At 38.9% G+C, this 15,562-nt stretch overlaps 1 protein-coding gene across 4 annotated transcripts in view; it reads left to right on the forward strand.

Annotated features, from left to right (window-relative positions):
* Positions 1-14,879, forward strand: part of bach2b (BTB and CNC homology 1, basic leucine zipper transcription factor 2b) — a 135,199-nt gene extending 120,320 nt beyond the window's left edge. For all 4 annotated transcript variants that reach the window (XM_044168664.1, XM_044168665.1, XM_044168666.1 and 1 more), the window contains 2 exons: positions 7,717-7,923; positions 8,599-14,879. In XM_044168664.1, the coding sequence (XP_044024599.1) occupies positions 7,717-7,923; positions 8,599-9,099 (708 nt within the window). In that variant the 3' untranslated portion in view covers positions 9,100-14,879. The remainder of the gene's footprint in view (positions 1-7,716; positions 7,924-8,598) is intronic.
* The last annotated feature ends 683 nt before the right edge of the window (positions 14,880-15,562 follow it).

A 15,562-nucleotide genomic window follows, 5' to 3' on the forward strand; every position in this document is an offset into this window, starting at 1 on the left:
TGAGCTCATTTTAGCGTATCGTCTGGCCACAGCAGTGCAAATATTGATCTCAGAGCGAGTGGGAGGAATGAGGAAGTAGTCCTAATATATCAGCACATTGTTTGTTTGTTTTTTATCAGGTGAAACATGAAATAGAATGAACGTGTGACAGGAAGTGCACACACCGTTATATCAGTTCTGCTACCTTTGCACAATGCCAGAGAACCTTTGCTCTACTCCAGATATGTGGCTGTGGTCCAGTTTGCCTTTCATAATGTAGGCCGTGGAGCTGTTTACTTGTTTTAGTCATATGCAATAGTGGTAATAGTATATACATAAGATGTCAGATGAAATCATAGTGATGTTACCCTTTCATCCCTGGGCACTATGTATAATTTTTTAAAGCAACATGACAACATCTATCAGTGTTAGCTCGAAAAGTGTTCTCTGGAAATAGAGTATTTTTTTAATTATGTAGTGGAATACAAACACATGGCATCAAAAATTTGATGATAAGTGTATGGGAGTTGACTTGGGTCCAGTTGCTGTTAAAGTAAAAAAATGAAAGAACCAGGGAGTCTTCTTTGCAAACTTTGATATACTGTATGGAAGGAGACTTATTCAAGTTTCACATTAGGGGGATGTTTGCTCATTCATTTCCCTCTTAAATATTTAACAAGGGGTATAAAAAAATAAAATTACTTATGGTAACACAGGGAGCTTTATTTGTCGTCTACAGAGTACGCAGAGGGAGACTTGTTCAAATTGAGCAAGAGGAGAGGTGTTCACCCAAGCATTTTACTTTGAAATCTATATTTATCTAGCTTTATGCATGTAGTAACAAGGTAATTAGATACAGTGCCTCTTCATTACCCCCCAAATCTGGAGTATACGCTGCATCACTCTGGAGTGCTGAGTGGAGCAGGACAAAGGACCAAACAGGGGAGATATTTTTTCACTCTTATTTGTCAGAGGATAGTGTGTGTAATGTGTGATCAGGATGGAGTAGAGATCCCGAGGATGCTGCTACAGCTGAGTTACAGCAATCTGTACAGTACATGGGCCCTGAGGGCCAGTTGGGGCCTCTGCAGGGCCTTACATCCTGTGGTAGTGCTGGGTCCAGCTACCAGTGGTAATTTGCGAGATTCTTGTAGTGTTTATTTTGGCTGCATCATTGCAACTTGGCGGCCAGTGCTGTGGTGTTTTTGCAGTCAGATTCCCAGAAATAACTTGGCAATCAAACAGTGTGTCCAGTACTGCAAGTTTTGTTTGTTGGTGTTGTTTTTTTGATTTTATGTTGATGAAGTTTGACACGTTCTTAGTTAACTAACCATTTCTTCTTGTGTTTACTCCAAACAAACTGCAGTTACTGCTGCCAGTAAAGTAAAAAGCATCAGAGGAGTTTTCCATGGAAATATCTACATGACACCAAATGCTTCTTACATAAATAAGATGAACCTAGTACATACATGTTGATATTATTCATGATTACATCTTTCAGCAAGAGAGCAACAAAATAGTAGTTTATTTATCTGAAAATGTTGCAGATTATTACTTAGCCCTGGGACAGAACAGCTACTACTGAACCTCCCAACATTATCGTCATTAAGATCTGTCTCAGTACATGCGTGTGTGGTGCTGCTTTATAATCCCATTTACAAGCATGTGACATGTAACAGCGTTAATTACAGAGATAGCATGAAACACAAATGTGCAGAATTCTAAATCTCACCTTACAAGATAAGATCCTATTTTAGTTTGGATTAGATAAGGGACAAGTATTACAGAGACCTGGACCAGAGATGTCAGGTAGCAGTCATTTCAGAAAAATGCTTCAGCTTTTAAAGCAAACTGCCAGAGAAAATATGTTGATACCTTTGTGTGAAAGTGCTGCCAATGGAGAAAGTGCTTTTGTGGGAATTAAGTGAATGTTAAAGCTTCAGAGTAGTCAAGAGACTGCAGGTGAGCGCAGAGCACAGTGACCCCTTCTAGTCCGGGTCATCTGTCGAGTCGTCCCACCCTACTACAACTCACTTCAGGTCTCCACCTGCTGCAGGCTGCCAGCTGCCCAGCCTCACGCACACTGCAAAAATATCCAGTATATCCAATATATCTTAACCAGTCCTCACATCTACAATTCAAACTTTAAAGTTTTTTTAAAGAGAACAATCTGATAGGATTGGATTAGATCATTTTACTAGCATGCAGCAAGAATTTACCTAAATTATGTGTCACTTTAAAGCAACATTTTGGGAAATAGGTTTATTTGCTTTCTTTCCATGAGTGAGATGAGAAGAGCAATATCAATCTCATGTCTGTGTATTAAATACAGAGCTGGAGTCAGGATATGCCTATTTTAGCATAAAACTGGAAGCATTGGGAACAACAGTTTATCTATCCACTCATTGCATCCAAAATGCTTAACCATAGTGGTGGAGTAGTATTGTTAGGCTTTGTTTTGAAGGAACAGATGTCAAAATGTTTGCATAATAAGCTAATGTAAACACATCCCAGAACTCTCTGCACTGGATGCACAGAGATAGGTTTACTATGAAACTTCTCATCTGACTTTGGGTAAGACAGGAAACAAAAAAAAGTTGCAATATGTCAGACTGCGCCTTTTTTAGAAGATATGTTCTACTTTATTACAACTTGGGTCTTATTTTTGTTGTTTTTTGTTTGTTTTTGTTTTATTATTTGATAGTATTTTGTAGTTTTGTCATTCCTCCTATGATATTAACATTACGTGACATTGCTAAAAAGAACTCCAATATGACAAAAACATGAGCAGTCAGAAGATTTTATCTACGGTTTATGAAAATACGACCTGAGCTGTAATAAACCAGAACATGCTTTTTTTTAAAAAGCAGGTGAAAATGATCAGCTCACCCCTTTGACTGAATTTTTACTTGTCACATACATAGTATTTTGAGCCTGAATTTGAGACTTTTAAACATCCATTGTTTTTTAACAGTACACAGTGTCAGGGCTGATGCTCAGCATAGCGCTGATAACAGATGAGCCCTACTTTTCAGTCTGTACCCCATTTGCAGCATAATGACCCAAAGAAAGGGAGTGACTGAGGGTAGGGATCCTGATCAGATCCTGTGATGGGAAAGCTCACACTTCTGTCACTGCTGTGCACTATGGTCCACAAGCTATCTAATCACAAACAGATTCATCTTCTCCTCTGCTTTAGATGAAGCTGGCAGCTCGTACTGATGTTTTATAGCTTTCCCCATGCCTCTATTTGAGGCTGGAGTTGTCATGCCCTGGCAAATTAGATAGAGCCGAGTTTGGCCTTGAAAGCTCGGGACATTATTTATTCATGTGTCTGCATGCAGATGTCGAGCTGAGATGAGAAATAGGGCTCCTGGTGGCTCAGAGGGCTGCACTTCTAATAAGGAAACGCAAGCCATTTTCTCTCTCAGGGATAGATTGACTAGATTTGCTCTTCAGTGAGGAGTAATTCCAATCCTGTCATGAGTAGGCACCTTGCTTTATGAGTGCTGCGCTAACACCAGCTGACACGTCAGCCACTGCTGTGTACTGTATAGTGGATTAACAGAGCTGAGCCGCCTCTACTGCAGCCTATGTCTGCAGTCATCTGAGCGGTTAAGGGTCTCCAGGGAGCATCTGGCCCTGCTCAAGCAGCCAGGTACAGTGGGAGTGTAGATTTGCATCATTGCTCCTCTTTCTCCTCTCTTCTTCCTTTGTTTGACTTTCTTCCTGCGCTCTGCAGAGGCAGCCACAGGGAGGGAAATGGAAAGGGAGAGGAGAAAGAGAGCTGCAGCTTCTCTCATCTCTGCCAAGCTTTCCGGCTGTCTTCCCCTGGCTCTTTGTTACGCCTCCACGGCTTCACTCGCTGCCTAAAGCTACAGCTCCCTGGTGCACACAGATACGCTGGGGTGGATCTGCCTGTGATGTGCTTATCATAAGGTTTGCCATCACCTGAGGGAGAGAGGCTGATGTATTGTTGCTCTCCAAAACGAGAAAAAGAGAATAAACACATACAAACTTGATATGTTGTCATATCAGTGAAGAAATACCACACAGCTTTCTGATTTTGGTTTTCACTGCCAAATCACTGCTGCATTTATTTCACTAATTCTTTTGTTCTGCTGCCCAAGAAGACTGCTGCTAGCTGCTGGTGCAGATATTCATGCCCCCACAAATCACCTGACACTGATTTGGATCAGGCTGACAATTCACTGCCCCCCTCAATCTGTGATACTGGCATGTTTCCAGGTGCTAAAGGACAGATGGAGAGGGACTCTTTTCTTGCATCACCTTTTCCCCTCTGCTTGAGAATGTGCTACATGTTAAATATGAGGCGAAGAGAGCTGGAGGCTCACCAAGTCCTGCTCTGTGAGGCATGTGGAGCAGTGCTCTTTTGCCATCTTGTGGTAAAATGTATTAACTGTAGTAGGCACAATGATACATTGACTCACCTGGTAAATTATCTTCAAAGTACCTGGTAAATGTAGCCATAATCTTTCATTAATCTCCTTCTTAAAATCAAGCAGGAGATTTATATTAAGAGAAGCAGACAAATTAAAGATGTTTTTGTTGTTGTTTGTTTTAAAATTGAGATGTGAATCACGCAAGATATGGAGTCTAGTGTGTGCCACCAAACTTGATTGGCCAGTGGCAAAAAGGCAGGAAAATATATGGATCGCAGAGCACGCCCCACACCCCACCCCCACCCCCACCCAAGTTTGCTTCATAATGCTGATCAGGAACGGTGGACAGAAATACAATTCACTCATGACAAACAGTGGTGGAAGAAGTCAGATCCTTTACTTAAGTAAAAATACCACACTGTGAAAATACTCCACTACAAGTAAAATTCTTGCATTCAAAACCTACTTGGTTATTAAGTAAAAGTATGTAAGTATTAGCAGCAACATTTACTTTAAGTATATAAATTAAAAGTACTCATTGTGTAGTAAAACGGTCCCTGTCAGTGTTATACATATTTATTTATGATGTTTTTGGATTAATATTACTGCTGCATTAGTGTGTGTAATGTTGCATTTTACTGCTGTAGATATTTAAGGTTGAGCTAATTTTAATTACCTTATATACTGCTGGGTAGTTTAATCTACAGCAATGCATCATATTCTATAAGATCATCATATGTTTGTAGTGTTGCTGTCCTGTGAGAACCACGTATCTCTAAAAAGTCAACTTTTCATGAGCTCAGAAAAACAGCCCTGTTTTCATCATTGTGATGATGCATTTTCCAGCTAATCCAAGGGGGGGTTAAAAAGTTTATTCAGCTTAAGAAGTAGGAGAATTATCTCAACCCATAAAGTAACACTTAATCCTTCAGTTTATCACAAACATTCCAAATCACCATATTTAGAGATACTTGGTTTTCACTGGACATTAAGGGTATGAAAAATTGTAATCTGAAAAGTAACCTCTAAAGCTGTCAGACAAATGTAATGTAATAAAACAATAAAAAAGTACAATATTTCCCTCTGAGATGGAGTGGAGTAGAAGTATAAAGATGCATAAAATGGAAATACCCAAGCAAAGTACAAATGCCTCAAATTTGTACTTAAGTACAGTACTTGAGTAAAAGTTCTCCACCACTGATGACAAAATAAAGTAGCTAAGACAAACATAAACAAGGCACCTATCAAAATCTGCTCATACTTTTTTCCTAGCAGCACAACTGTGGCGTTAGCTGGCAGCTAACAGCTGCTTGTACTGTAAAGTACAAGCACAGCATGGCAAATAAACAACTTGCATGCTAACTTTTAAACTCGCACTGTGCGGTAAGTGGAGCCTGGTAAGTGGGCTGTCCACCGTTTTAGAGAATGTATAATTTTACTTTAAAGTAGCGTTAACGTTAGCTGGCGGCTAATTTAGTTCATCCCACTTGATGACATCGACTATTTACTGGCATGTACCAACCAGATTAATTTAAGTTATACGATGCAAATATGCTCTGCGGTGGAGAGGAATTATCAGCGAGACAAATTCTTCAATAATAGACTTTTATTAAAAAAAGTAACAAAAGCCGAGTTAGTCTGCAGAGCAACTGAAAAACCAAAAATGATACACAGCATTTTATATTGAGAAACCTCCCTCTTTCTGTATTTGGACATCATCTTTTTCTTTTACACAACTTGAATGCTGTTCCAAAATGTTTGTGCAGAATTCTCAGAACCCATTCCCTATTTCTGAGAATTCATTAAACAACATTATCCATATATGATCCTATCTTTCCTGTAAGAGGTCAACTTGACCTCAGCAGAGGATGCATGATCTCAAATGTCAGATATATTTTAAAAATATCATTACTCTTCTTGTTTTGACATTCCAGAACCTATCAGGAGATTTCAATGTTCTCTGACAACCTTACAATTTCCATGTGATGCACAAGTCATCATTAGCTTATATAACTTGTTATTCTCAAAAGGAGCACAGTTCAAAATAAGGACAATAAGTGAATAAGTGAAACTTCCACAGCTCCAAGCTAGATTCCTGGCTGACTGCCTTCAATCCGAACAACTGCTGATATTAGCTTAAACCATTCTTAAACTGTGTTAGTTGTGCTCACCTTCCTTTTGAAAGAAATTAGTCAACCGCTGTTTTCCATCAGTTTGCTTTCTTTTTCTTTCCTTTCTTTCTTTTCTTTTTTGGTACCCTGATTTCCCTTTCTTGGGGAAAAGACATGACTTACAGCACATATTGGTGCTCTAGCATCAGCAGCCACTGGGCTTGATTAGCTGCATATAGAGACGAATCCTATCGCAGGACCATTTTGCATCTTTTGTAAAGGGTGAGCGGGATCTCAGAGAGCCTCCACTATTTTTCTTTTGGATACAAAGTTCAGTCTTTCAACCGATTTATTCAGACAGTTTTAATTTAGTTATAAAAAATTGCAAACAAAAACAAACTTTTAGGGGCAGCAGGTTGAGGTTAGCAGACTCTAACAGACTCAACAAACTGATCCGTAAGGCCAGTGACATTGTGCGGGTGTCGCTGTCGGTGGTGTCCGAGAGGAGGATGCTGGCCAAACTACATGCCATCTTGGACAGTGTCTCCCCTCCATGACGTGCTGGTCAAACAAAGGAGCACCTTCGGCGAAAGACTCATCCCCCCGAAAATGCACCACAGAGCGCCACAGGAAGTCATTCCTGCCTGTGGCCATCAAACTCTTTAAGCTCCTCCCTCTAAGTGTCAGTCTGTATGACCTTAAGTCGATAAAGTGGACATTGGATCATTACATCACTGTAATACTTGAATTAATTATAATATACTCTGTTATCAGTTTATTGATATTTATTCATACTTCTATTACTGCTGTGCAATATCCACCATCTCATAATCATCTTAATAAGCTACACTTAACTTGACAGTACATGTTACTTATATTATTACATTGTATTATTATACCCTACATATCATCAACCAGGTAATCCACTTTGTACCTTACACTCATTTTAATTTTATACTTATACCCACTTGGTACTTAATTTATCTGACCTGTATTATAGTGTATTATATTTTTATCAATGGATCAATGAAGTATTTCTGATTCTGATTTTCATCCCGGGGTTTTTTAGGGCCCTCCCACGATCGGGGCCCTGGGTAGTCAGTCCCACTATGATGCCCCTGCTATCAGGACAGTTAAAAAAAGAAATCAATTGTCAGTAATGTGGAGAGTTCTGTTCTGTTGAAAATAAATTACAATGTCTGGTCTTTTCCTTCCTTTTCCAGGTGAAGCTGCCTTTCCCTGTAGATCAAATCACAAATCTTCCACGGAACGACTTCCAAATGTTAGTCAAAATGCACAAACTGACCTCAGAACAGCTCGAGTTTATCCACGATGTGAGGCGGCGGAGTAAGAACCGCATTGCAGCACAGCGCTGCCGCAAGAGGAAGCTCGACTGCATCCTGAACCTGGAGTGTGAGATCAGAAAACTGGTGAGTCGACTGTTTCCACCAATAGTAACTGCCATTAACTGTCATCTGTCCATAAGACTCTCCTCTCTTCATTAGACACCTTGTCATCAGGAATAACAAGTACCTCAAACACAACCTGAACAAAGTAAAGGAAATGATGATGTGATGAAATACTTGCTCTCAGATGGGCTGGCATTGTTTAGAGCAGCCCCATTCTGTCAGCACTTTCACACCATCAGAGTGCCCTCTAGTCGCCATACTGAGTGTGTGGAGCAGTGTGTGGGTTGGTGAAGCTCTGGTTCAATCTGCAGGCAACTGTTTTTCAGTGGTGGGTTTGAAACTGAAAGTATTTGATTTGTTGTGTCAGCCTTCGGAAATGTTACAGTAAGTCCCATGATAGTAATAACAATAAATCTTTTATTGTAAACCTTTACTTACAAATACATAAGATAGAGCTCAAAGGACTCACAGTCTGGCCTGCTCCAGCTGTATGCAGTCTTCAGGTGCCCATTTGAACATTAAAACAGGTTTTCTTGCTGTAATCATTCCCCCTGTTCATACTGATCATTAAAAGATCCCATCCTAGTACTTCCAATGTATGTGATGAGGGACAAAATACACACCTTTAAAGTGAGTCATCTTCTGTGTGTGTGTGTGTGTGTGTGTGTGTGTGTGTGTGTGTGTGTGTGTGTGTAGGTGTGTGAGAAGGAGAAGTTGCTGACAGAGAGGAACCAGCTGAAGGCGTGTATGGGTGAGCTATGGGAGAACTTCTCCTGCCTGTCGCAGGAGGTGTGCAGGGACGTCCAGCTGAGCCCCGAGCAGGTCCAGTCTTTACACCACTACTGCCCCGTGCTGCGGCCCACCAACTCCACTGCCAGCAACAATGCTGACCAAGAGCCCAAGCCTGCCCTCAGCCCCACCACAAACACCACCACCAGCATCGACCTCACCACCCACTCGGGCTCGGCCACGCCGGAGCCCAGCTTCCACGGGTCGCCCGGCCCCTTGGAGAGCGAGCCCGACTCGGCCGTCAGAAATGGGGCAGACAGAGATATGGATGGCCAAGACTCCAGTTTGTACACAAAGTCAGGGCTTTCCGTGGAGAAATCCAACCAGACGGTAACGGTTGATTTTTGCCAGGAAATGACTGACAAATGTACAACTGATGAGCAGCCAAGGAAGGACTGTACCAAGTAGTGGTGGTTCTCTGTATTGTTTTTGATGGGTTTTTTATTATTTAATTTTACTCTTGTGACAAACCCTCTCTCTGGGTTGTTGAGACGGTCAGCCTCCGCCAGTGTTCACTGAAAAACAAGCTTTGTTTGTATTTATGTCTTTTGTGCTGTTTTTTATTTGTTCGTTTTGAACGGTTGACACTAAAGTTGTCTTAACAGCAATACTGTTCTCCAGGTATTCTCCTCTTACCATGACAGAGTGGGAACTTCTCACCAAACCCTTATAATGGTGCTATACTTGCCCCGGCAGCAACCTCTACAGTGGAGACTCTGTTCTTCGTGTGTCACACATCACAACTCAAAGTTGAACCTCATTGGACCTAAACAGCAGCTCTCTTTGTCTCTATGTGTAACAACAGTAACTCCGTTCCTGCCTTTCTCTTTCACATTTGCTGTTCTCTCTTTCCCACTCTGTCTCTATCAATCTTCTCTACCTCTTTCTGTCTCACTGTCTTTCTTTCTCTCTGTCTGTGGTTCTTCTCTCGCTATATTTCAGTGGCCCTTTTCGTCACAGCAATTCAAACTCAGGAAAAAAATCCTCTGAATGTTCAAACTAATTCATGAAAAATAAGAATACAGCTTCTGTACACAAGAAGTTACAATGCAGTTAGACTGTAAAATGTTCATATGCAAAAATGTCTTCAAGCATCTCGCATTTGTATTTCTGTACAGGAGTACAGTTTGTACAGGCTGTAACTGAAAAACATTCCTCCTTTGCCTTCCTCAGCACTGAATTGAAAGGAAAAAAAGGTTTTTGCAGGCGGTTAAATGGCTATTTTTATTTCCCACTCATCAGCAATACCATTGTATTTGGATGTTGTAATGGTGACTTTCAATTGTTTGTTTGGCAGAAATGTATATAGTATGGAGCATGATGACTGTAACAGTGATTTTGTACAGGTAGAGGCTTAGATGTTTCTTTTTCACCGGGGTTATATCAAGCACCTTTTTGCTAAGGGAAAATCTTTGCTTTGCTGTTTCCTGTCCTGCCTAACAAATACTCCCCATCATGGCGGGTGTTCTTATACTCAGGAAAACAGCTCGATACACATGTAGACACACACATACAGTACATACAGACACATGCGCCAACACACACAATTTTGAGCCCCATGCATGTATAAAAGTTAGACATTCAAGACGTGTTTTTTACGCATGGCTCAGGCCAGCTCCTGTCCACCTTTGACTCCTCTTTAAATGTGAAAAAAGAGTTCTGCCTTGTGTTTTTGGAGGAAATCTTATTTCTTATCAGTGTTTAAAGATGCTATATGTGAACACTCTTCGCACATGCTTTGGGTTTCTTCAGGGTCGCCGTTATATTCAGAGAGAGCAAAAAGCCAACATCTAAGTTACAGGTACTATCATTTTTTCAAAATGACCTGAATAAAAAAACACCTATTGACAAAAAGGGAAGGCCTTGGTCAGAGCCATTTAGCACTTCAATGAGGGTCTTTGTCTTTGTTTCAGACCCCTTAAAAGACTGAGACTGGAGCACTTAAATTGGCACTTCAGGAGGAAGCATCTTGTTGATATGAATAGACAGTAGACAATATATATGAATATACAATTAAAAATATCTCTATGGAGAAAACGTATCTGAAACCTATACACAAAAGGAAGCTAATGTTTTAGTATAAGATTGTTCACACCTTACATTTGTATTTCTTTAGGAATTGAATAAGCTAATTCAGAATTCATTTGACGTGAAAACAGTGCATGTGTTGTCCAAATGATGAAGTAACAATCATATGAGATAGTAACACGTTTGCCCTAATTGTGCATTTGTTTGAACATCCTACTTTGTTATGTGCATGCATGCTGTCCATAGCTATAAGCCTAGTTAGTTTGTCTAGCTTCTGTTTTCCTCATAAATTCTCTCTAAAGCAGTCTCCTTTTTTATTTCTATGTATAAAATAGAATTATCTCAACCCTCACTAGAGGCAGGCTTTATGTACAAGCGGGGCCATACTCAAACACAAAGGATGAATTCAATTGGAATGTGAAGCTTTATTCATTGCTCTTTAAAGCCCCAGTCTCCCTGGCACTCCCTGTTAGCTTAATAGAGAGCTGAAGCTAATGTCACCTCTAGGCTAGCCACTGTTCCACTAGCTTCTGTACCTTAATGTAATCTCTCATTGAGCATTTCTTCCACGATTTTTCTGAAAAAGAGAGTAAGGATAGTAAACTTCAGGAACACATTTCTAAGACAAATGAGTATCTATGACAGTACTTGCTATTAAAAATGCAAACCCTTTGTGATTTAAAAAAAGCTAAATATCAATGGTTTTGTTAGGATGCAGAAAACTACAGCTTCTGTAAAGTTTAACCCAAAATACATCATTGTAGTTGTTGGTTTCTCCCCTACCAACATTGTGAGTTTCATGCACAACCTGTAATGAACACCATTTACTTTGTTAAAATCACAAAGGGTTTAAATTCTAGATATTCTAAATATAAAATACTGTAGTACATACTCATTTATCTTAGAATGGATTGTAAACCTCATATAGCCATTTATAGCAGGTCAAATACAGGTGCTACTAGCAATTAGCCATACCCTGTGACACCACTTGTGTGTATTACATGTGATAGGCTGAAACACAGTGTTTCATTACCCTTTAAGATTATTTTGAAGCTACAAACTTTTAATTTAATTCCTGCAAAATCTATGTGTGTATTTATTGGCCAAATAATAAATCTGGGATTTGAAGTCCTCCCCCAACTGATGTAAATTTTAGATGTAGTTTCAAATATAATCTCACATGTGAGACTGTTTCTATTCTACAGCTGGACAGAGTAAGTGTATTTTATAAACCTGTCTTTAAATTGTTAAAAGACCCTAAGGTCCCTACTTTGTAGAGTACATAGACCCACACATGCACACATATACATATATTCATACAATACACACACAGTACATACATTGTGGCACAGCGGGTGCAGAGCAGTAGTGGTTCAGCCCTTTCTCCTCTTTGTGCTCTTTTCATTTGTATGCATATTTACTGAAGCAAAAGAGTATTTACCAATTTACCATGTTGAGATTCTACCAGGTTCAAGCCAGAAAAGTGGAACCACCTAAATTACAGAAGCTTGTTTTCTGTAAACATTATGCAACTCATTTTCTATTTGTGTACTTTTTAATTAGCTTGATCTTAAATTAAGGAAGCCCAGTGTTGCATTGGAGAGTACCAACTCTGTCTTTATGTTTTTCTGTTTGGAGAAAATGAATTCATGAAGTTTGTGTTGTATCAAAGCTATTGTAACATAGGCCCCTGGTTGTCTCTTCAGATGTCCTAATAATACTACAATGATCACATTCTTGTTTTTGCATTGGAGAATTTCTGTTATACCTATTGAATGCTGATAATTCAACTTAACAAACCTTTATATTCCTATAGCGTTAAGATGAAGAGATGATACAACAAACAGAGGCCCCTGAAGCACACTCTCCAGGCAGAAAAGCTTTTTGCCCAGACCTTTAAGCCCTTTGAATCTTGCTGCATGCAAAAATAAAATTCTCACTTACCTCTTGTGGCATCTAGTCATGCAGATAGTTTTGGTTGTGGTTTTGATAATTTTGGTTGTAGTTGTTTGTTATTTTAAAAGTATTTGTCCAGGGTTTGGGATATTTGTCTCTTGAGATTTCTGCCTACACTCTTAACAAGAATTTCATTTGTGGTGCTCTCATTACTGAAAAATTACATGTTGAAAAATTCAACATCTCTTTGCAGAGTTACTGTTACTCTGGATAATCACATTGCTATGAACAGTTTTTTTGTTGGTGTTGGTTTTCTTTTGGTATGAAAACTTTTACAATTAAATCAAAATTCTATTCACCTCTGTTCTATTGGGGTGGTGGCAGAAATCTCAAACAATCTCAAAACTTTGGCGAATAAAATCAAACCTATATGCATGGCTAGATACCAGTAGAGGTAAGTGAGAAAATGTGTTTTTCGTCATTTGGGTGGACCGACCCTTTAGTGTCTCAGGGTGCCAAGCATTTAAACCTGCTCTCTATATCACTCTAAAGCAGACTTTTTTCTTTCTTTTTTTTACTTGCTTTGTTTGCGAGTCAAATAAAACGTCCCTTAAAAGTGATTTGTTAATATTACTTAAAGCTGCATTAATTGATTTTTTTGGCCACTTGTGGGGAACAGAATGAGTTCTAAGCACAACATATTATCACCATATAAAGTTTTTAATGGCTAACAATTTTGCAAACAGTTGAGAAGACAGTAACATTAGCATTAATTTGGAATGGTGTTTGTGTTCACTTGATGAATGTAAGTCCAATACTGGTCTCCACTAACTCCTGAGAAAAATATCTGGCTCTTTAGCTGCTAAATGCTCCACTATGTTCATCAGCTAGTAGCTGACTTTGTATATCTGCCGTTTGGTGGTGGGCTGGTAGCACACAATAGTTTTTGCTAAAAACAGCTGCCTGCTGCTGCTGAAGATCAGAATTTGCTGGTTGTAAAACCAAAACAATGAGCTAAAAGAGGCTAGAAAACTCTGCAAAGCTGAAGGGAAATGCAGAGTTGGTGATTATTATCTGCTGGTTCATCACTACGAGCAACATCTTTCACAGTTCACAAAGTCATCTGATCCATTGTTCATATAAAAATATTGATTAGTGCAGCTTTAAAATGATTGTAACATTAATAATTGTATGCATAGAAAACACCTTAAATTAATTTGATACTTAGATATGAGGAATACTCCAGGTTACTTTGTGCAGGCCAAACACTTTTTTTCGTTATGGTCATTACAGCAGATTGATTTAAGTGAACAATTTTACTGTTGCTGTAACTCTGTAATTGATTGCTTAAACTTTTTTGCTGTGTATTTTTCTTGTTTAGTATTTTTTTTGTTGCTGCTTCTCTAAAACAAACACTGGCTTTTCAACTCCAACGGTTGCTCTAAAGAATATGAACAAAAACATGCCTTTCTCACAGATTGCTCAACTTTATTGAATCTGGTATCCTGGTTGAATGCGCAGGCTGAGTAAAATATAAAAATGGCAAATGTTTACAAATAGGTGTCATGTCTTGTTTGATCAATTTATGCCATGTAAACATCGCTCTGTTCAATTGGACTGGTTCTTGGTGTTGTGTAACAAGACAAAGAAAAGTTTCCTCATCATGTCTTTCATCCAACTTTTGGGATGGGTCAGCATTACATGGATATAGGTGCACCTCCGATATTTGCCTTAGAACTTGCAGAGGCCATAGTTCACATTCGAGTAAAGTGAGTGTATGCCGGGGCCTGGGCCCCCTTCCCCAAGTCACCAGTGCGGACTTTCTCACACTTATCTACCTGTGAAATCCTTCATACCTCTCATAACTGGTCAAAGACTGTATCAGCAAACTGCATCAGGTGTTTTTTCTACATGCTTTTTACACAGATTATATGGATTATTGTATTAGTAGATTTTGGTGCATCATTTTTAATGTAATAGCTTGTAGTTCAAGTTGTTTTTTTCTTTAATTTTTCTAGATGACTGTTTTGTGTTAATATTGTCAATTTGAAATAGCTGTTATTTGCTTATTCTCTACTAAGAGTTCTTAACTTTATAATTTTTAAATGCTACATGACCCTAATTAATTAAAATGACTTAATAACCATTGTAAATACGGTATTGTGCAAACCCCATTTTCATTCATTTCAATTGCTAGTGTTCGATAAATGACTTTTTTGTCTAGACACCATTTCTCTTTATGAAATAAAGAAACATGCATATCATGTTTTGTGTTTTGTTGATGTTTTTGCAAAAACATGACAAAATGTTGGTCATCTTTAAAGCTGCATTAATTGATCTTTTTGGTCACTTGGGGACAGCAGAACAAGCTGCAAACACAACACTGACATACAACTTTATAGTTGAAATCTTTGAAAGTTAATATGGTGAACATGTTTACAAACAGTTGCCTAACCCATCCAACAGACATAGAGAAACATTAGTATTCATTTGGAGTTGTTTCTCATTTCTAAGCTCATGTAATGACTAAAATGGACAGAAATCCTTTCAGTAGAATTTGAAGTACTTACAGTAGTAATCTGCTTATTAGTTTTTTAATTCAATTACATTTTATTTATACAGCGCCAATTCATAACAGAAGTTATCTCATTGCTTTATCACAGATTGGAAAATGTTTACAAATAGGTGTCATGTCATGTTTGATCAATTTTTGTCTTGTAAAAATCGCTTGGTTCAATTGGACTGGTTCTTGGTGACAAGACAAAGAAGAACGTTTTTCTGTCAAGTTCATGCATAAGTAGACTTTGTGGCCCAGGGGAAAGGCCATGGGGTTATCACTATCAGCCAGGTTTCTGCTCAGTGGACTATGAATATCCACACGAAATTTTATAATAACCTGGACAGAATAGTTGAGCTATCTTGCAGTGGACAAAGTTTTGGACAGAGA

This window comes from Siniperca chuatsi, linkage group LG16, assembly GCF_020085105.1.
Source record: "Siniperca chuatsi isolate FFG_IHB_CAS linkage group LG16, ASM2008510v1, whole genome shotgun sequence".
NCBI lineage: Eukaryota > Metazoa > Chordata > Actinopteri > Centrarchiformes > Sinipercidae > Siniperca > Siniperca chuatsi.